Source organism: Xiphophorus maculatus, chromosome 1, assembly GCF_002775205.1.
Source record: "Xiphophorus maculatus strain JP 163 A chromosome 1, X_maculatus-5.0-male, whole genome shotgun sequence".
NCBI classification, from domain to species: domain Eukaryota; kingdom Metazoa; phylum Chordata; class Actinopteri; order Cyprinodontiformes; family Poeciliidae; genus Xiphophorus; species Xiphophorus maculatus.
The window spans coordinates 27715844-27737665 of record NC_036443.1 but is presented as its reverse complement, the minus strand read 5'-3'; the positions used below and the strand labels follow the sequence as shown (position 1 = coordinate 27737665).

The 21822-nt window shown below is 35.9% G+C and overlaps 1 protein-coding gene across 1 annotated transcript; it reads right to left on the bottom strand.

The window, feature by feature from the left end:
- Positions 1–1361: 1361 nt before the first annotated feature.
- On the bottom strand, positions 1362–12958 carry cbln4 (cerebellin 4 precursor). The gene is made up of 3 exons (XM_005798930.2): positions 12313–12958; positions 7293–7409; positions 1362–5228 (listed from the first exon to the last, which is right to left on the bottom strand). The coding sequence occupies exons 1-3, from the start codon at positions 12577–12579 to the stop codon at positions 5031–5033; spliced, it is 582 nt and encodes a 193-aa protein (XP_005798987.1). The 5' UTR covers positions 12580–12958; the 3' UTR covers positions 1362–5030.
- Between the last annotated feature and the right edge of the window lie 8864 nt (positions 12959–21822).

Sequence of the window (21822 nt, the reverse complement as noted above, 5' to 3'; positions counted from 1 at the left end):
TGAGTTGAAAGCCACACGTCTTTGACTCTGCAATCATGGCAACATGAGCTGAACGCTTACACAGTCTGGGATCTTAGAGGTTCATTCTGTATGACTACGGAAAGACAAAGTATACGTTAATGTCCATTAAACCTCACATTGAAAACTGTCTTGGCACTACCATAAGTGATAACATCCACAGTGAGTCTTTCTTATCTTCCCTTTTGGGAACAGAGCCAATCAGCAGCAGAGAAAATGACTGCTTGGTGTTGCATTGGGTTTAATCTGAGGTAAAGGAGGGCAGGTGAAGTTGTGCCACAACTTGGATTTATTTTAATATCCCTTTTACCTTGCATGTGTATGTGTTGGTAGAGCACACAAAGTTCTAAAAAAATAAAAATGTTTGTGGATTTCAAATAAAAAGATGATCAAAAAGCTTAATGGCGTAAACGCTTTTCCATGCAATTTAAGCTTGTCAAGATCGCTGTAGATAAATGTTTCCATGACTCCCGTGAATCTGAACCGTGGTAGTTTCACCAGTTGAATTTGGTAGTTCATTTAGTGAAACATCAGGAAACCCACTGACTGTTTGTTTTGAGGTTGCTGTTTACTGGCATATTGTATGTGTAAGTAAAATCTAACCATTTCAGACAAATTTAATTCCAACTGTGAACAATTTTACTGATGGCTTTCCATTTCTATTTAAATAAATAACACTGCTGTCAGGTCTAAGCATATTCTTAGCTGAGGAAATCGCTTTAAAAGGTTCAATGATGTTTAGTCATGTTGTTTAATAAAACCTTTCAATAACCATCTTTCTGAATCCATTTTAAAAACAATGTTTATTCATGATTCAGTGTTATTATTATTTAATACATGAATACACTGATGTATACAATTAAACATTTACTGAAAAAAATAATTTGTAGAAATATTAGAATAATCACCTACTGAAGCTACAGGAGTTTTAGCAGCACTGTCAACCATTAGCTAGGAATTTAACTCCCATCAGCAAACAAATGTAATTGAGTTGATACAGATTTCATTTGTTTCAATTATGTGACAATTGAAATCACCAAACCACCATGAAGCTCTACGGAGGAGTTTGATAAACGCTTTAATGTTTTGTACTTTGGAAAGAACCTTTTTGGGACAGAACTTTATCAGAGAATATTCTGGATTTGCTGTTAAAACTTGTCTTATTTTCTCCAACAGTTTCTGATGTGTGTCACTGTAAACTATCAGGATGTCTGCTAAGATAAATAACACCTTCAACCTTCCAGTCCATCTCCTTGTTTTGTAGCTTCTTACAGAATATGGTTGTGATATTTGGGATAGTTCATCATTCAAAAACAGAAAATAAAGGAACAATACACACAAACTAAGAACCATTAGTTTAATTAGTGTAAGACAGCATTTCACATGAGAAAGTGGGCTTTTTTTCTGGTTGAAACAATACTAATCGTGAGTTCCATAGTTTACAAAAGGAGTAAATTTGCTTCTATGTTTGCAGAGAAGCCATCATACGCTGAGCTGAGTAGCAACATTTACATTTTTAAATTCAACAGAAGTTTTGTTATACTTAGGCTGCTGCAAGAATTTACAAGTTAAATGCATGTTTACCAGCCTTTTCAACTTTAAGGCTCATGAACCACAAGCTGATTGTGCAAAAATGGATGCTGTTTGTACACTTAAGGTTATAATAAGCAAGTTTTATTGGAAATTAAGTCATCCCCAGAGCTAGGCGCCTGCCTCACTTACCAACTGGATTACACGGCACCTGACCTTGATTACAAACCTGCTCAATCAGGATAAGACCAGATGGATAGACGGGGAGAGGGATATGGATGGAATATTACATATGATGTTTGTGGTTATTTTGCATGTCTTCTGCCATTTATTCAATGTTTGTTTTCTCAGCTGTAATAATTTTATGGTTCTTTATGGTTATTAAGAACCATAAAATTATTACAGCAATATTTTCGAACATCAGATTTCTTAGCACCTTTTAATAAATTCTTTATTTTAGAATCCTTTTTCTTCCTGTAGTCTAGTCAAATTAAATTAATGCCAAAAGTTGATTTGGAATCTCTTTTCAAAATAGCAGCCCATGAACTAATATTTATATTTTAACAAAACTTGCCACTTGTAAGCAAATAAATAATTCCTTCAAATAGACTGTACAACATAACGTTATGCTTGACAAATTATTTACTTCACATTATATAACAAAGCAATAGCACTTAGTAAGTTTTTTTTTTTTTTTTTGTTCCAGGAAATTATAATGTAAAATATAGCATTCATTAAGGTTGCTGTTCATTTTGTCTTGACTTGGTTTTCTGAATATAATGGCATGTCAGTTTTGGTCGACTTTAAGACATGGGACAAAAGAAATTGGTGATTATATGAAGAAATTAATTTGAAGTCCTATAAAGTTACAATGTACCTAAAGTGTGACCCAAGCAGCAGAGCTGACTGAACTCATGTCATGTACTTAAGACTATGATCTTACATGAAAATGTATGAATGGCACTCCTGGATTGGCTGGTTTACATATACAATGCAATATTGTGTTAGGTAGCATTGCCCACAGGTATTTTAGGTTCCAAAGTTACATTTTAAAAAATCTTCAAATTGCTGGGTTTCAGATGACGTAGCACTGATTGTCACCCAATGCAGATGGAGGGCAGGAAGTAAATGCAGCCCATTTATTTCTGTTGATCCAGCATCAAAATGTCTAAAGTCTGTGTCCGTACAGGACATTATCTTTCTTTCTCTAGCAGAGAGAAAGATAAACATTATTTTCATGTTCCAAAGATAGTTGGTCACAAGGGAGTTAATTTAAAAAAAATTCGAAAAAAGAGGAGAAAAGTGCATCAACAATCTACACCTAATAGCGGGAGGTGCAGAAACTAACAATGCCAGAGTTTGCAGCACCACTTTTTAACAGGTAGCCTAATGATCGCAATCTTTAAATTGTATTTTCAGATGTTTTATTGGACAGTTACTTAGAAAGCCAAGCACTCATATGTATGGTAAGATATATTATTTTTATGCCCTGGCGTGGTTGTCCTCAGAGTGCTAATGTTGTTAGCAGCTAGCTCAGTGCCGAGTCCCGGACAGAAAATATGTTTATTCAGTGGGACTTTCATGGTAGAAAAAAAAAGCTAAATAAATTAAATATAACCTACACCGCCATAAAGTCACCGTGAACTGTGACTTTTCCCATACATGGTTCATGTCTGGACAAGAACTACATTCGTGTCCAAACACGAACCACGTATGGACATGGGGGTTTCTGTAGATCGGAGCAAATCGTTGACCTACATTGGACCTGAATCCAGCGTCTTACAACAACTCAACATTAACGTATAACTTCAGCATGAATTTGGGTTTGCAGAAGCTAAATAAATTATTTACCAGGTGATCCAAACACATAGAAATAACATGGTTTAGTTCGTTGTTAGCGATACTTAAAATAGCACAATTCAATACTGACCCGGTAGAAACAAGTAGACAGCCATTTAATGCTTCTTTTGATCCTAAATGCTTGACCCAACTTGAAACTAAATGATTGTATTCTCCAGGCTTTTGAAAGCTTTCTTCTCACTTGTTTATAATATAATATGAGGTCTGCAGCTCCAGTTAGTTACGTGGATCGCCTTGATGCTGGGTAAATCCTCAAGATTATAAGAGAACTCTTTTTTTACTGAGATAATACAAATAATATCCTAAATATACACACATTTTTTCGAGATGCCTTGTCTGTTCCAGCCTGCTTAGGGCATTAGCATACTATTGTGATCAATTTTGATTTGTTTTGAACCAGAGAAATCCATTTCCGACCCTCCATCTGAATTTCGCGTGTCATTTGGGTCACGTGTCTGAAACCCAGCAATAGGCAAATTTTCCACAAATAATTTGGATTTACATTCCCCAGTAAAGTCCTCAAATACTGATCCTAGGATGAGATCGGTATTTGCCCTACATTTTTAAAATTGTTGAAATCTTACTACATTCTTATCTGGTCATGATTGTTGATGAACTCAGATATCTGTTAGTCATAAAGTACAAGTTGTCAGTTTCTTAAGTTTTAAGCATCTGGCAGCTTGAGGTGAGTGATTCTTCATTGGCGCAGACAGATTGTCTAAATAGTGTTGAATGTGAAAAGGTTAGTAATTGTTGTGACACTGTTGCAATAATGAGTAGCAGTTGCAAAAACACTGTTGAGGTGGTACACATGTAGTGTACACGGTGTGTAAAAGCTACACTGCTCATGCTATGGAACTTTTTGACATGTATGAAAAATTGATAGCACGCTAGCTCAGCAGTAGCTCATGAAATTCTGTCTGCTTCTGTGTTTAATGGGTGGAAAGGAGATTCTCAATCCTTTTCATGCATGGCCGCATAGCTTCCTACAACACTGAAATTGAAGGAAGTAATAGAAATGTATAAAAGTAGAGAACTTAAACCCCTATTAGCGTGCTAAGAAGTGGCTTAGTTCATTTATGTCTTGAACTGGTTCTAAAATAAGTTACAGCTCCAACAAACTCAGAAACTGAGCATTTTGTGTTACTGATCTAATTAAGATTCATTGCTCTCATGTTCTCATATGTATACATTGGTCATGATAGTTGATACAGCCAACAAATACAGTTTACATCAACAAGAGCAGATGAAACTAAATTCAATAATCGTGGCACAAAAAAATCACAGCATCCTAAGCATATTTCAGCAAATCAAAGTTTGAACAGTGTCTTTTGTTTGTGTAAGTGCTCTTCTCAGGGCTGCTTGAGTGACAGAAACACATGGTAGCGATTAAGAATATTTCAAGTCTTTTTGACCCAAACCTGACTTCTCCCCAGAATGTGAGCATTTTCCAAAGTCACTTCCTTTCCATGTCGTTATGTATTTATTCATGTCATTTTTCAGTCGTTTGGCTGAATCCAGCAGATGAAGCAGCAATGTTTTGATTATACTGTGACAACACATTATGAAGAAGTCTGCAGACTTACAATTGTCCTTTCTTTGTTCTTGCTTTTTATTTTCTTCTACAGAGGGAAAACGAGAAAGCCGGAGAACGTTGAATATTGCCATCCGCCCACTAGATTTCCCTTTTCCAGCTTCAGATAAACTTTGTCCTCTTTTTCAAGATAAAGTAGAACTCCATTGGTGGCAGCTTCACGAGTCACATCTTTGTCGCCTGCAAAGGCAGAGATGACTGGCTTTCCGTTTAGCATCAAGTTAACCTGAATAATCCACAAGAAAGTAACAATTAATGAATGTGCAGGTAAAAGGATGACAATAAGGTGCAAACAACAAGCACAAAACTGCAACACAGACATTTATTAAAGTTAAGACAGGGTGTGCTGGCAAATATAGATTAATATTCTGTCAGTCTGAAGTTTGACCGCATCCTCAGGTGAGCTTTTCAAATTGGATGAAGTTTTAGGGAAACCGCTCACTTTTGGCTGTTTTGAGACTAAGATACTTGAAGTTGAGGATATGTGAAAAAGTTAAAAATGTTTCCTCAAACTTTTATATATTTGCATCTGAAGAACATGTAAATAAGAAACACAGCCTTGGGAATACCTCCAAGAAGCAAGATGCTTCCCTCTGTGAAGGAGACTTTTGGTTACTTGAACAACAAAGCAACCCAACTTCCTCTCAGTCTAAAATTTGTTTGCTATAATGTGTTGTTTTTCTTCTCATTAAATGATTATTCAAATAAGTATACTTCAATTTATTATGGGACTATTTTTATACATACTTTGATCCTGCTTTTGTAGAGGTATATATTCATTGCCCTTTGTCTAGACCAGTGATTTCCAAACTTTTCAGGCTCTGAGCACCAGAATACTGGTGGAAAAGACCATCATTACCAGTTAATCATACCAGAAGGTCAATTAAACAAGAGTGTTCTGATAACAGAAACATAATCATGAGCAAAGATATTACTTTTATCTATTTAACATTGACATATAACATTTACAGCATAAGTGTGCTTTCTATTATCAGAGTGGTGCAGAGGGGTTATGGACTCCACACTTCCTGATTCACAAACCCCAGTGGGGTTCCAACCCCGAATTAGGAAACCAGTGGTCTAGACTACTAAACCAATTTAATGAGATTTAAAGGAGCAGTGGGGCATTGGAAAAGCAAAAATCCAATAAAATCCAAGGTGAATTGCTACCACTATTAAAACTGCTGCAATAAGAATGGGTCCTTCCTGAGCTGACAGAGCTGTCTTGTGACTAATGCCTGGTGAAAAGATTTTTTTATGCTGGATACCAAAACACATATCCTATTAGTTTTGTTCTGATAGTGCTGTTTGTCTGATTTACCAAAAAATAAGTTCTAATAAATATATCTTTTCAATATATGCTCTGATCTTTTTTCCTCTTGCTTTTTCTAGTTTTACCAAAAACTGCCCAGAGTCCAAACCCTTTGGTGTGATGAATGTATAACATTTTTGATTGTGAATAATTTTATACTTAGGCTTTGTTGTCTGCTCCACTACATTAACATAGTTTTTCAGTTAACCGACTAGCCTTATTTCTTTTCAGTCCCATGAAGGCACTGAAGGGAATATACACAAGACACACTTATCAGCTTAGCTTTTTCAAATCTTTGGCCCAATTAGTGAACTCATAATTATAGAGAAGTCTGCATAAAGAGTGTGTGATGTTGAGAAAACTGTGCCATCAAATGATTATCAATCTGCAAAATGGCACTTTTTTTAGTTAATACAATGCTATGGTGTGTTTCTAGAAGATGTCATTATATCGTGTTCACCTGAACTATGTTCCTTTAGAAGTTGGAAAAATCTAACTCTGATTAATAGGTTCAGTGGCCCGGCTAAACACATTCATCCGAGTGAAGCTAACAACAATCCAGCCATGGTGAGTTATTGAGGAACCTCAGACTTTTCGAGATGTTTTGACTAATCCTGGCATTTCCACTAGACCACATTTATAAAATAAGTTATTTTTTCCACTTGTCATGGATGCATTATTACCAATTCCATTGAAAGGAAGCATCCTGAAATGAAGGTATCAGATATTTTTGTTTTACTTCTGTATCATTTGTGCTTGCCTTGAGGACAGCATAGGTATAAAATACTAAATTCACCCATTTTTCTCCTAAACAAAATTGCTAAAAGTGATATTTAGAGTACATCTTTTTAAAGTTTTTGATGATTAACAATTTTTAAAGCTGATATAATTGTGTCAGCTAATATTTTTAGAAGAATTACTATAATACATTTAGCCATGTTTACAGAAAATGATGTGTGAACTAAATGAAGACAGTACCTGTATAGTTTGGCTCTGGTACACTTTAATGACGTGGAAGTTAAAACTGTAGACTCCTTTTCTTGGGGAAAGAAAGACAGACTCAAATGTGAAGTAGTTTCCTATATTCACAAGCACCTGGGAGAAAAGGAAAAAGCAAAAACAATATGTATTGTGACAACAGTCCTTATTTATTCAATACTTCAATAAAGTATTATTTCTAATGGCTTTTGTGATTACATAAAGAGAGTTATCAACCATGCCGGATTCTCTGCTGTGAGTGTCCCTGGGGTCAGACACTGAAATGACACAATTTGCCAAACATGTAACTGTTGTTTTAGGTGGATTTAAAAAATGCATTCAAAGGTTTCCAGGGTGGTTTTTTTGGGGTTTTTATGGCCACATCACATTTTCCATTGCCAGCCCCAAACCTGCAATGATCTAGAGGCTTTGTCATGTGGTATTATATACAAAATAATCTACTGACAATAAGAAAGTAGACAAATAAATATTTTTTCAGGCATTTGCATGTTGAAATCTATGTAACCTGAATATGCCTATCAGCATCTCAGCAGACCATTTACAACCATCTCATGGTGTCAGTAAAAGGTTTTTCTGCACACTACAATCACATTAGAGCCACTAAAGCAAAACGGAAAGAAAAGGTTTGTAGATTTTAATTAATGTAGGCAGCAATTCTCTTTCTACCTGCAGTTTCACACCCTCCTGATTTGCACCTGCTCAAAAGCCAATGTAAGCTGAATCAGAACCCTTCACAAATGGGATTCGCTGAATTCACACACCAAATCATTATGCAGAGACGTCAAAAGATCACGGTGTGCAATTCAGACTAGAGGGCAGACGACTGTTTCAGGGATCCCAACACTTGATGCTGCCAATGTACGTGTAAATTTTCTGATTTTTCATGTTTGGGCTCTTCTTTCATGCTCAAAGGAGACTGCAGCAACAGTCCAAGAATGCTAAGGCAATAAGCTGTATCTGCTTCCAGTTATGCCTGTCACCAACCACAGTAGAGCTTTTTAAATTGTCAAGTCTGTTTTGGTGTAGTTTGACATTTCTTGTCGCCACAATTACCTCAAATACTATTTTTTTGTCCTGAAATCCAATAGGTCTTACGAAAGTGACGCAAAATATGAAAAATACAATATTTATAGAGTATATAATACCTCCATCTCAAGGACTAGAACCAAATTGCACCAAAAAGTAGTCTAGTGAATATTGGTGGTGATAGGAGCAAAATAGATGAAAATTAAAACAAGCCACATGTTGTGCAGCTGACTTCACACAAAAGCTAATCTAGGTAGAAATCATGCACTCTATTCAGATGTGTCTGGTTGTTTATGTCATTAATTTGTATATTCAAATAAACAGCATGTATTTTGATCAAAAATCATTTTGCGTCTTTAAAATACAGCAATTGTTACATTGAAGTAAACATTCCAATAGTTGCTTTGTCTCTGAGCGTTTGGAAGAAATTCAAAATGAATCAATGGTCTACCGTATATTTTTTAGCTTACTAAGTGAAATTACTATTACTTAATTTCAGTTTAATTGTAAATTAAATAAATATTTGTATAATTGTTCTGAACTTTGTCTGACTTGTGGTTTTGAGTATGTTTTAAGAAATATATTGATATTAGCAAATCCAAGCTAGTTCATAACAGTATTAGTTTAGTATGTTTGTATATACTTTAATTTATAATCTGATCAATATTTACCTTATCTCTGAATGGATTAGATAAAGGGAAGTATCATTTTACTTTATTAAGTCATATTCTTCACTTAATGATACAGAAACTCCATTTTGTGTTTTTTCCACTCAAATTACTTTCTTCTAGTTAAATCCGAGTATAGCCTCCAAATGTCAGTACTTGGACTTCCCTGATAATCTGAATGATAACAATAAAGAACATTTCTATAAGTCAATTTTATTACTTCTGTATCAGGTGTATCCACAGCTGATGAGAGAACAACTGCAAACGGATACAAAGTTTGAATTTCTCACATCTGCTGGACTTGATTGTTCCTGCATCTATTTAATGCAAAACAGTTGCAAAAACTCAAGGAGAGTCTTTGCTTTGTAATTTTACCCAAAAAGCTATAAACTCAAAAGTGATTTTTAGAGCCAGTAGTGTAGCAGAAACCAAGCAGGAAATGTCATTTTAGGGAATCTGTCTTGTGTGTTTCCACTGTATTTTTCCGGATTCCTGCAGAGACAAGCATCTGCTTGTTATTTTTAAATGCCACAAGAGAATCTAAAAAGTATAAGGTTGAGTTTGTGTTCTAATAATTACAGATAACAGTAAAGAGGCTTTTTGTGATGTAACAGTGAGGACTGTGCCTTTTTTTGGCTAGAACTAGTTATACATTATGTCCCAGAACAGTTCTAGAATGTAATTTCAGTTTTCATCTTCAATAAAAAAGTATTTGAATCTTTAATCTTATGTTCTCTTATGCGAGGTAAGCCAAAGCATGGTGGGTGATTTCAGGCATCTTTCTTTCAAAACTAGTCATCAAGCTCAAGAAAGTAAACTGTCCATCTTCTTAGACAGATTGGTTTAGCATTAATTATTCAGTTTTTATTGTCAAAGACTATTTATTCATTTTAAACAAATAAGTAGGTCAACATTCTGTGTAGACACTTATTAGGGAATTGTTACAATGATAGTATAAACACATTAAACATGGGTTAAATTCATTATATCTCAGAGTATGAGTTGCTTGATCTGTGTTCTTCACCTGACATAATTTCATACATGTACAGAAGTAAACATATCACAAACTGTGTTTTTGCTTTTGCCTACTTCTTTCAGTAGGCATGAAGTTGAGAACAATAGGCTATTTAAAATGTTCTTCTTGGAAAAACATGTAAATAATGCCCATTTAGACATTAATTTACTATAGCAGCATGCATTAATAGAGTATTTACCCAAATTGTCTCTTCATCATTTGATTTATTGTTTCATATCATTTTTTTTAAATATCTGCTACGGGCTTTCAAAGGTCTGTCTATATCTCCATCAGGGAATGTTAAGTATCTGGTTTCATCCCTCACTGAAGCAACTGGCTGAAATAAATGTAAACAGAGTATTGTATTTATTTATTGATATGGAATAGTTTAATTATACATGTGGTTTGAGTGTTTTATGAGTATTGAATAACTATAGTTAAATAAAAATACATAACTACAAAGACATTTTTTTTTCTTAAATTGTTTATGCATATGTCAGGTTACCATGGTAACATGTCTGCTATGTTGTCAAATGAGCTGAGTTATAAACTTTTTAAAAGTTTTAAAAGCTATAGACGTGATCATTTCATCCAGATGGAGACTATAATATGCTTTGGCTCCATTTATGGGTCTTGACAGTAGAAAGAAGTTGGCATAGCATCACTTGCTCCCCAAGGGCAAATGCTAAATGAATGGCTAATAATATGGATAGCCCTCTGTTGTGACTCCACGTTGTAGGAATCAACAGGTCACATGAAATTAGGTCCAGGATTACATAAATGCTTCGCTCTTTTGCTTTGGCTCCACACTAATGGGATCACAGAATTTTAGCAAATGTTTTATTGAACTCTGAGTCACAGCATGTCAATTTTGAACATATGTATGGTGGTGAAACATATATCCATGATGCCTCCCGTAACCCAAATGGTCAATAGGAAAGCCACCACATCCAGACGATTGGACTGATTTTTTCTTCTATGCAGTCCCATTCTGTTTAGAAAACTTCAAAATACTATATGATTTCATCCACAATGCGCAGCAACATCCATATCTGTCCAAGTCTTAGATCAATCAAGTAGGAAAACTTGATTAACTCCTGTGTCCTAGCCTCATTATTCATGCACTGAAAGCATACTACCGCCACCTTCTGGATGAAATTCCACGTTTATTATATACAATATAATTATTATGTTATAACATGATAGTGTTTAAAAATGTTTTCTTTGTGACAGCAAGATCCTTCCATAGGATGTACTTCCAGTGAGATAATGATGAAATGAAGTTTGGCCGTTTGTGGTTTTGTTACAAAACCACAGCAGAACCTTCACCATGTTTGATGAGATTCTGTAAAGGGAAATCCAGAAGCTACAAAAAATAAACATAAAGTCACAGTAAGTTTCTTTTGAAAAATAAACTTGCAGGTTGCTGGTTTTAATTTAAGTTCTTAGATTAAAACCTGAAATCTAAGAATTTCGACAACTTGTCTGTCTGCTGCTCTCTTCCTTGAATTAGTGTTTATGGACATATTTAGATGTTTATTTGGTTGTTAACAAAGTGGCTGCATGTGCTTCATAAGTAACACATACACATAAAACATACAAGTCATTTGTAATTTCCACTGAAACGTTACCATTTCCATAATTATATCTCAAATGCACAGTGTAACAAACAAAATAAGCCCTGTTTTTATTTAATGTCCAATCTAATTGCTAATCCTGAATACATTTCTATTTAGAAATATGTAAATAATTTGCTTACTATCATGTGGTGCACAATAAATCCTCAAGCATTAAAAAATTGCCTTTTATTTTTAAAGAAAATCTGTCCTTTAAGTTAAACAATTGATAAGCATTAAAAACTATAAATTGTATGAAAAGTTCCAATTTTGGGGCCCCTTGCTGGCGGGGGGGCGAGGGCCCTAAGCTGCAGCTTTGTTCGCGCATGCCTTGAACCGGCTCTGGGTGAACGTTACGCGTACATGGCGCTGATGGTTGGAAGCACAAGTGTGTGTGTGTGGGCTCATACAGGACACAAGATCCGGTTACTTTCGGATCTGAGTGCGGGCAACCACACAATCTGCGTGTCAGCTGCAACCACCGTCAAACGAAACTCCAGGGTGCAGCTGCATTAAAACCTTCAATGATATTTTAATGCTCTGCATCAGACAAGTTTTACTACTAAGAAAAAGCCAAAGGAGTAAAACTGTATTGAAAACATATTGACAGAATATTAAAACTTAAAACACATTTTTAATTACATTAATTATCACAACAATAAAAAGGTTTTAACCTGATCGAAGTAGATTATTCTTGTTTTGTTGCTCATTTCTGACGGCTCGTGATTGTTGCTCCGGACTGCAGAAAAAGCCACCTTGGAGTTGGCGGCGCGCACGGAGATGCCGAGCGGAGAGGACGAGGACCTCCAGTCCGTGGCCGGGTTGGAGTCGCACACCACCAGGCATTTTCCTTCCAGGACGACCGGCTCCGTATCATTCTGAGCTCTCGCAACCTCGGAGATCATCGTCCAGCTGAGCAGCAGTATGAGCGAGTTCACCATGGCGCTCCTGTTTCTGTTGTAATAGCTCCGATTTGAAGACAGGAAGAGACCTTCTCCTGCGCGCCGCGAGTTCTCCAGTCTCTCCACCGGTCTTCACCGCCGCAGACGCGTCTGTCGCTGTGAGATTCTCTTACTGGACCCAAAAAAGAGCCATAATCGAGCGAAACATCAGTGACAATGAATCCTTATTATATCTAAATCACGTTCCGCAGAAACAAGAGAAACAAAGATTTTATCATTTTCAGTTAGAATTCACTCAGGAATCGTGGATGAGGCCATAGTGGACCACCGTGGAAGCAGGATGAAAAATGGTTCCAGTGAAATCAATCGATGAACCGTCCATAGCCCTCACTCATACTCCGAATAACGCATCTGGTAACAGCTGCTCCCGCAGTGACGTTCCGCCTTTGTGCGCGCTCAGACTTCCACTTTACGCACACTCGTGTGACACAAGAATAATTAACCATCTGTGCTTAAATATCCCAAATCTTACACTACATTTTCTCATTCTCTTCAGTTAATTTGATCTTCACAATCTCAAAGTACACTCTGATCCGCTGACAGTAATAAGAACATGCATTGGATGAAGAACGAGGAAAAAAAACATAATCTTCGAGGAAATTGTTCCCAGGTAATTTTCACTTCATGGCTCCTGACATCACAGAATCTGTCAAATTATGAATATCTTCAAAAGACATAACTTTTCATAAGTTGAAAGAATTTCTCTCCTGTTTTAAACTTGATTTCTTGCATTGTAAAATCAAATGTATATAAGTCTAATTAGTCAAAAGCGAGTCAATAAAATAAAATAAGTGTTCAGCTCATTTGGCATTTAAAGTCTGTAGATTTTTATTCACTGTTAGTTCAAGAGTTAGTTTCAGTCTAAACAGTGGTGAATTTTAGTTCAGATATTTTTTCAAAGACATTATATCAACTGCTCCTGCTGAATGTTTTAAGCAGTATTGTTGGAAAATGTTCCAAAAATCACTGTCAAACATTGCAAGGATGTATGGTAGATTGTGTTCAGTTTTGGCAGAATTAGATCAAGGTACAAGCCGGACACATTGTTCTTTGTTGTCATACCAGGACAACAAAGAACCACACAGGACAGAGAACCTAATGCTGTGAGACTGAAATACAAACATGTCTAATATCTTAATAATTATTCTGTCACAGGGCTGCATGGTAGAATGTAATGCAGTTCTAACCATCGTTGCTGTGCTAAAGAAGTGGCTGTGGATGGCTGGATGGATGGCTGGATGGATGGCTGGATGGATGGATGGATCATATCATTGATAACATCTTGAACATTTTGTGGTGAATACATTATAGTATTTCAGATTGTTGGAGTGAAGAACAATCCAACACGTCTGAGGTTGCATTTCATTTTCAGATTAAAAGTGTAAAAATAATCTCGTTTTTGGGGAGTTTAGTAAATGCAGCAGTGATAAGGGTTTCTTCTCCTTCAGGTAATTCCCTATTTAGTAAACAGTCAACATTGAAGGAACAGGAGGAGCTGCACAGAGAGTTTAGTGATGATGGACAGTTGTGTAGCTCTGATCATATCAACACTGTAATTATTCTTGCTTCACAGCAGGAGGGATGTTGGTCTTAGCCTCAGTTAAGATGACTTTTTATTTTCTTTCCATGCCTGTCTGGGCTTTTCAATATGCGTTAAAGTTCTAACCCAGATGACTGCACATCTATTTACTTACCCATTTTGCTTTTTATATTCAGTTAATTATGTCTGTATCTTTCAAAGTTTCTTCTTTATACCACCAGGAGTCAGAGTGATTTAATATTATAATATGTAATACAGCAGCCTGAGATGATTAGTTTCTGTCTTTAGTTTTATTGAAGCAAATGAGAGCCTACAATGTCACCTCATGACTCTGTCTATTGTGAAGTTGTTTGTCTCACCACCCAAAGTAGCAAACTGCTCCCTAATGAACAAACTCATTAACATGGTTACTAATGAGTCATTCTCGAATAATTATGTCTCTTTTGAAAAGCTGTCTCACCTTTTCTCTTTCTTTTTCTCTTGAAACCTTGCTACAGTTAAGATATTTTTGCATCTGATGCAGATAGCAAGGTGCTGTTGTTGGTCTGACAAGTTAAAAAGGCAAAAGTCTCTTGAAAAGCTAAAAATACTCAGTTTTTAAAATTGTGCCTGAAACCATAATTATCAAATAATCAGCAGGTAACTGGAAGTACCTTATTTAGCGAAATGATGACTACTTGCTTGCTGAAAAAAAATTAAAACAAACTTTACTTTTTCAAACATAAGACAATTAAAAGCATGGCTGCAGTTGGCACACTAAGGTGACACTTAGCTGATGTTCTGTAAAGTTATAATAAATGTATCTGTAAATATTTAACATCTACTGTTCTGTAAGAGACAGTTGAGTTTGACTCTGTTTTCCCACCCAAACAGTCGATCAGTTTTATCACTTAATTGAGTTTCCAAACAAGTAGAGAACTGGAAAGAATTTTAATAAACTGCAGGTCCAACCTACCAGCTGTTCGGCCTCCACGGCTCTTCACTCCTCTTCACTTCTCAAATGAAGGATACTGCTACTGATCTTGGTTTCACAGAACCTCACATCTAAAAATCTAAAATCTCCCTTTAACACATCACAGTGTAAAATTTTAAGTTTCTGGAGATCTTTTCAAATGAAAGCTTTTGATTTTAAATAATGAATGTGTTTGTATTTATTAAGTCAGCGAGGTCTGTGAAATAAAGCTCAGCCTACTATTCACAAGCTCCACAAAAACAACAGCTAAACCACCACAAAAATTTTAAATGCCTTTTTATTTCTTTGAAATTCCAGTCAAGCAGCTTTGGTAGTAACTCAGACCCCCAAGGTCAGGTGACTCACACCTCTTTTCTTTCTCTGCAATGCTGTGTGAAGCCTCTAAAGAAATCAAAATTTATCAAAACATCTGAGCAACCTTTAGGATTTGTTACATTGTCAACAGGGTGAAAAGTAGTCTCTGCTAAAGGAAAAAAAGAAATGATTTCAAACACTTTACTTCATTATTTCAGCTTAACCTTAAATTAAAACTGCAGTATGAAACTTTTATTAAAAAAGCAATTTTTTACATATTTGTTGAAACTGTCACAAAAAATCAAGCCCCTCTGCCTTCTTCCAGTGCTTATAGTGCTAACTAGAAACAACCTAGAGACGGGTCTTAGCGCTGTCAGTCATGACTGTGTGCACCACACACCCTCTCCCCACTTCCCCTCTGCTGTGGAACTGCTTCTTCCCGTCACCAAAGCCTGAATGCTAAGGCTAGTTACCAATAAACAGTTTTCTGTAATGCTGAATTGTTTCTCCGCTATTAGCACATTTAGCAACACGTTCACTAGTTTGATTGACAGCACTAAGATGCTCCTATGATTGGCTGTTTTTGATGGGAGCAGTGAATTTCTTCAGACCGCAGTAATAGCACAGGCAGGAGATGTAGGAGCTCAATCTTTTCATAGTGATAGATTTAGCAAATCTAAAAAAAAAGATGATAAAAGTTGCATATTGCAGCTTTAAAGGATATTGACCAAAAGGTTGTATTACATTGTGTCAATAGCCTTTGATTAAATTGCCCTAAGAGCAGAATTTTGTTCTGCAGTTTAAGCATTTATGTTTAAAGAACCCAGTACAAAATATAAACATCTAACAAATAATGCCATATGATCCACCAGTGAAGCTTGCGATGCCACTTTCCTGCATCTCCTTGAACCTCACTGTGAGGAATGGCACCAGCTTGGAGAGGAAAACTGTAAGCCATCTTCACTAACTATGCCATAAGTGCTGTGCTGCCTGTATGTCTGATTGTTATTTTCTCTCCTGCCCTAAAATGTTAAGTTTTCCATCAGGCTAGAATTAAGAATGTATTTACTCCACATTTCATGCAGCTATATCAGACTCTGCAGCACAGTAATAGTCAGCACATCTCTAAAGCGTAATTCAGTAATCAGGAGAAGATAAGATACCCAACCTGACTGAGACAAGCCAGGCTAAAGAGAAGCAGGTTACCTGGATACTAACGCTCACATTTTCTTTTAATAACCTGCAGCCAAATTAAACCTCTGCATGTATCCTAATATTTTAATGCTGAATAAAAATTCAAGTAAACAAGTAATATTTTATATTCAATCTGTCATTTTGACCTATCACACACAGCAGTGATTGGCTCACTGACCCCGGTTGGGTCATGTCAAAGAGGTTAATATCTCTGCATTGATAGCACTGTGATTTCAGTGGGTGGTTAGTATGATAGTGACCTCTGACCTCTCACATAAAAAGTTGTGTACTGATAGCCTGCATGCTTAGAATGAGACTTAATTTTTTTTTTAAATAAAAGGTGTTAGACTGTGCTTCTTAAGAGACGTATTGTATAAACAAATCTATTTCTTTATGTCTTCACACAAATTTGAAGTTGATCAATAGGAAACATTTGCAATTAAAACAAAACAGTTAAAACGGTTGACAATGTCTATATTGTATTTAATTAGAATTTTCTGTTCTGCTTTAGAATGATACATATTATCTGCTCTGATAACACAACATTATGCCAGGGACAAATGTATTAGTATAAAATATACAGCTGCCAGAAAAATATTTGCTCAAAGGTTGCACATGAGCTCTATAATTATTTTAATGTTAATTAATAGTTAATTTCCCTGAGTAGCTTGTATCTTCTAGTCTCATGTTTTAGACATAAAGTACAGCTGTTACTTCCATTAAATAAGAGCAACTTGATCCAATGAAGGTGAAGTGGCGTTCAAGAGTGGAATTATTTTATTAACCACTTTAATGCTCGTTTACAAGGTTCATTGTAATTTTACTAACAAAGTCGGCTTTATGGTCTATTCTTCACATGTTCCAGACAGAGATGATAAGACAAGACATTCCTGACATTCAATAAAGCAAAGTGCACAGGCACAATAAAACATATCATCATATTTTTTTGTTTCGTAGATGCATATAAAATTATATTCTTCCAATTTTGAGTGAATACAGTTTTCATGTTGTGAAGATTAGTTTGAATGGCAACATTAGCTTTAAGATGCGACCTACCGAATATACACTCAAGACAACTATTGCCCAAGACAGACAGAAAGTTCATAGCATACTTTTGTGCACTCATTATTTTTTGTTCTTCTGTGAGACTAACTTACAACACAAACTGTTGTATCAGGAGAAGTGGTGGGTAACCTTATCCAATAAAAAGTGTCCAAATGCCAGAATCTGTCAGCTCTGGCAAAGTGGTCTTCTTTCTATGTAGCTTTTACGTTAGCTTTGTAACTTTGTTATATTCTCATTTGTTAGTCGCTTTAGATAAAAGTGTCTGGCAAATGAATAAACATAAATACATAAACAGGATATGATAAGCCTCAGTTGTTCAGTAGTAAAAATCCAGTAAAAGCTGAACTCCTCATCAGTTTGTACAGCTGTAAAATCCCTCGGAGTTAATTTTTTTTATCTGAGAGAAGGAAGCAGGACACATGAAATTAAGGCCTATTATTGGCTGATTGTAAAAAAACAATTGGGCATGAAAAGATGATTATGTAATCTGCATGTACCATATTATGGATGTTATCTAGCGTAAGCACTGTTAATTCAGAAAAAGGAGCAGTGACTGAAGTTACATTTATATTCATATTTTCTTAAACATACACAAAATAGTGCATGTCTTTTCGAGCCTGGAGGTAAAGCTAAAGATTAGTAATCAGTTAGTGACATTGGCAACGGTTAACCATCACTCATATTTTCACATTTTGCTGAGGAAATTTACTGATGCTGTAAGTCAGCATTAGTCAGCCACTTTTAAGTTTACACTTGATAAAAGAGTAGAAGCATTATCATAAAATGTATTATGTAGAGACCTATGCATGTAAACATTAAGTTATTATCAAGTGAATGTCATATGTTAGTATAAATAAAAGTCAAAGCTTCCCTACAGTAAAAATTCTTTCTTCACTGTTTTGTTTTTTTACCACCCTTTAGTTTTTCAGAAGTCTTCACAAAGTTTTCATCACATCCATTTTATGTAGATATATGTCTATATTGGTACATAGACATGAATCTTTGGCAGAAATTTTTCAGCTACACATAAATATAAGTCTGACATAATGAAGAAAAGGATGTTTTTAGAATCTGTATTTTCTTTCAAGTTGTAAAATGATTTTCTTCCATGTTGGTGACATGTGATGGTTTTGGTAAACATCCCGTGGGCTTGTCTGTCTGAAAACACATTGCTTATAAATCAGCTGTATTCATTTCTGCCTAACAACGTCAGAGCCATTTGTACCTGAAAAAGAAGCTAGCTTTTCATTTGTAAAGTGAAATCTCCAACCACACCGACATTCCAAACCCACTCTTCCCAACAGCCTGATTAAATTCAAACATTTTTTCACACATTCTGATGTATTACCTAAAGTATACAAGCTTGCAAAATAAACATCAAAGCCCCCTGAGGTAACACTTGGGCTGGAGAGTACTAAACTGTTGACACTCAAGCACATGCAGCACTTCATTATCAGATGTAAACGGAACCCGAGTTTGTATATCAGATTGACAGAAAAGTAGTGATCAAATGTTCTGTGGCCAAATAAATCCAGGTTTACTTTTACCTTTTGAATGTTTGGAGAAGCTGCTTTTACATTGTTCTGTTGGCACATTCATATTTCCCCAGGTTTAGACTAGCAAGGTATTTTGAGGTGAGGTTTAAGAATTTAGAGGAATACCCCTTTATTCCCTATATTGTATGTATTTTCTGCAATACCTAAGTACACCTGGTTGCAAAAACATATCCTCAGCATGACACTACCACCACCAATTTTGACATTTATTACAGTTCTGTCTTGTCTCTCGCAAAGTGTTTTCCCCGTCATTGAGCTTAATATTTATTTGACAACTTTTCCAGACAACATTTTTTTAGCTTGTCAATGTACAAAGCTGCAAGTTTCAGCTGAGCTTCAAGGTTTTGATTTTGACATTTCTTGCCTGGTTGGCACCCTCTCTGCCAATGATGATATAAAACTGGCTTCACTGAGTATAATGTGAGGCTGAAGCAGCTGCACACAACAACAAAGTTAAATGCATTACAGCAGGGTTGCTATGTTTGAGCGACTTTGTTGAGAATGGTTAAATTACAACTTTGTGCGGTTTACAATAACTGAACCCCACAGCTATTTGGTCTCTTACCATTGTAAAAACCTCGACTAGAACAGCTTCCAAGAATTGGAAATGCAAAATAACACTACTGAAAATTTACCCTCAATATGTTAAGTTTGTGTCATTTGTAAATTTGTTTTAGTCTCTTTCTGTGAGAGAGTGAGCCAAGAAGAAACCTGCTAAAATATGCTCTATATCTAACGCGAACAGTGTAATCCAGTGATCTAACCTACAACAGTCTTTTATAATTACATCACAAAAAGTGAATCTGTGATTTGGTAATCTGGATGGAAAGTTGTTAAAGGTGACCTATTATGGATCCTTGAACAGGTCAGGATTGGTCTGTGGGATAAACAAAACAAGTTCATTACATTTTTTTTAGGTAATGAGATTTTAGTCTGCTCAGTTCTGCATATTTTGAGCAATGCTCAAAAGTTCTGCATATTTTGTTGTTTTCACTTTACATCCAAAGAAGCTGCTGCTGGCCACGTTCCTCCACCCCGCCCTACTCAACGTTTACACTCACACGTGAAAATGGCTGCAAACAAATGTGCAATCACACAGCTGTTTATCTTTGAAAAGCAGAAGTAGAGTCTCCTGCACAGCCAGCAAGAATGAAACAAGTTTTTTTTTCTGAATGGTAAGTCAAGAAAAAAAAACACTTCATCTTTAACAGCAGCCATTGTAAAACACATACAACAGTAACACCCAAATAGAGGTATTAAAAATGTGCAAAATTTGAATTTCACATAAGATGTTACCTTTAAAAATCGTAGATGCAACTTATTGTCTGTCTTGGACTATGGTGATATTTTATATGCTCATGCTACCTCTAAATGTCTTCTTGCTTTGGATTCTGTGTTTCACGGGCCACTGAGATTCATCACAAACTTAAAATCTCTCTCTTATCACTGTCCGCTGTATTCTCATCTCGGATGGTTCTCCCTTTCCATTCACTGTTTGATTCACTGGCATCTTTTTACTTATAAGGCAGTATTGGGACTCTGTCCTCCTTACCTGAACATTTATATCCACCAAAGGCCTGAAGGGATGTTTCACTTGCACTCACAGGACCTGCTTTTACTGACGGTTCCTAGAATCTGCACTGATTCAGGCAAAAATCTGTGTGTCATTGCTTTTAAGCTGCTTTAGAACTTAGGTTTTCAATTTTTAATGTTGATGTTGTTGTTGATCAGTGAAAGTGTGTCTATCTCTAAGTGACTACTTAGACCTGTGCGGCTGCCACTTGCAGGACATTCTCTTAAAACAGAGATTTCTACTCTACAAAAGCTGCTGTTATGAGCCACCGTCTGAAACAAATCTAAAGCCTTGTTTTTCTACAATAACATGTGTACACTTTCTGCTGTTTGTTAATGACTTTCTTCTGCAGGAGAAAATAGGTAAAAAGTGAATTTTAGATGACTTATGCATTAAATATAGCTTTGGACTTTAATAAATATCTCACAAATCGTCCCCAGACTTTACCTACAGGAGTTTACATTCATCACCTACATCCCAAAATGCAGATCATGTTTAAAAGAGCCACAATCTCACAACTGGAAGTATTGTAGATTGGTGTTTTGATTTTGAAAAGGGAGAGTGACAAGATGCAAAAATACGATGTGGAAATCTGTTGTGTTTTGTTTGTAACACATTAGGAATATCAAGCAGGGTGCTATTTCACTATAAATATTACAGCTCACATCAATATGCAATCTAATATGTCATGGTGATAAATGAGGAGAAAGCAGTGTAGAAGAGGATCAAATTTGCTGAAGTCAACCACACTTGCTGATGTTTTCAGTGACATTTGAGATCTTGTGTTAACTGCCTCTGCAAAATCCTAAATCATCTCCACCAGACCCAGATGGAAAATGGCTTAAACAGTCTAAGTCTGTAAATTAAAGTGTTTGACATAAATTTGAATTGTTATAAGATAATGAGGAGTGATGTGTTGAGGAGTTTGCGACATTATCGCTCCCTGTCTCTGGTGTGTTTGGGAATATAACCCAGATAAAGCTGTGTGGCTTCAGCACGGAACAAAGGAGCTTCTCTTTGTGGAGCT

Excerpts from the sequence above, each read along its gene's own strand:
- cbln4 (XM_005798930.2), bottom strand. The coding sequence starts at position 12,579 with ATGGTGAACTCGCTCATACTGCTGCTCAGCTGGACGATGATCTCCGAG. Across the intron at positions 7,410-12,312 it reads GAATAATCTACTTCGATCAG|GTGCTTGTGAATATAGGAAA; the intron begins GTTAAAACCTTT and ends CTTTTCTCCCAG. Across the intron at positions 5,229-7,292 it reads ACCAGAGCCAAACTATACAG|GTTAACTTGATGCTAAACGG; the intron begins GTACTGTCTTCA and ends TGGATTATTCAG.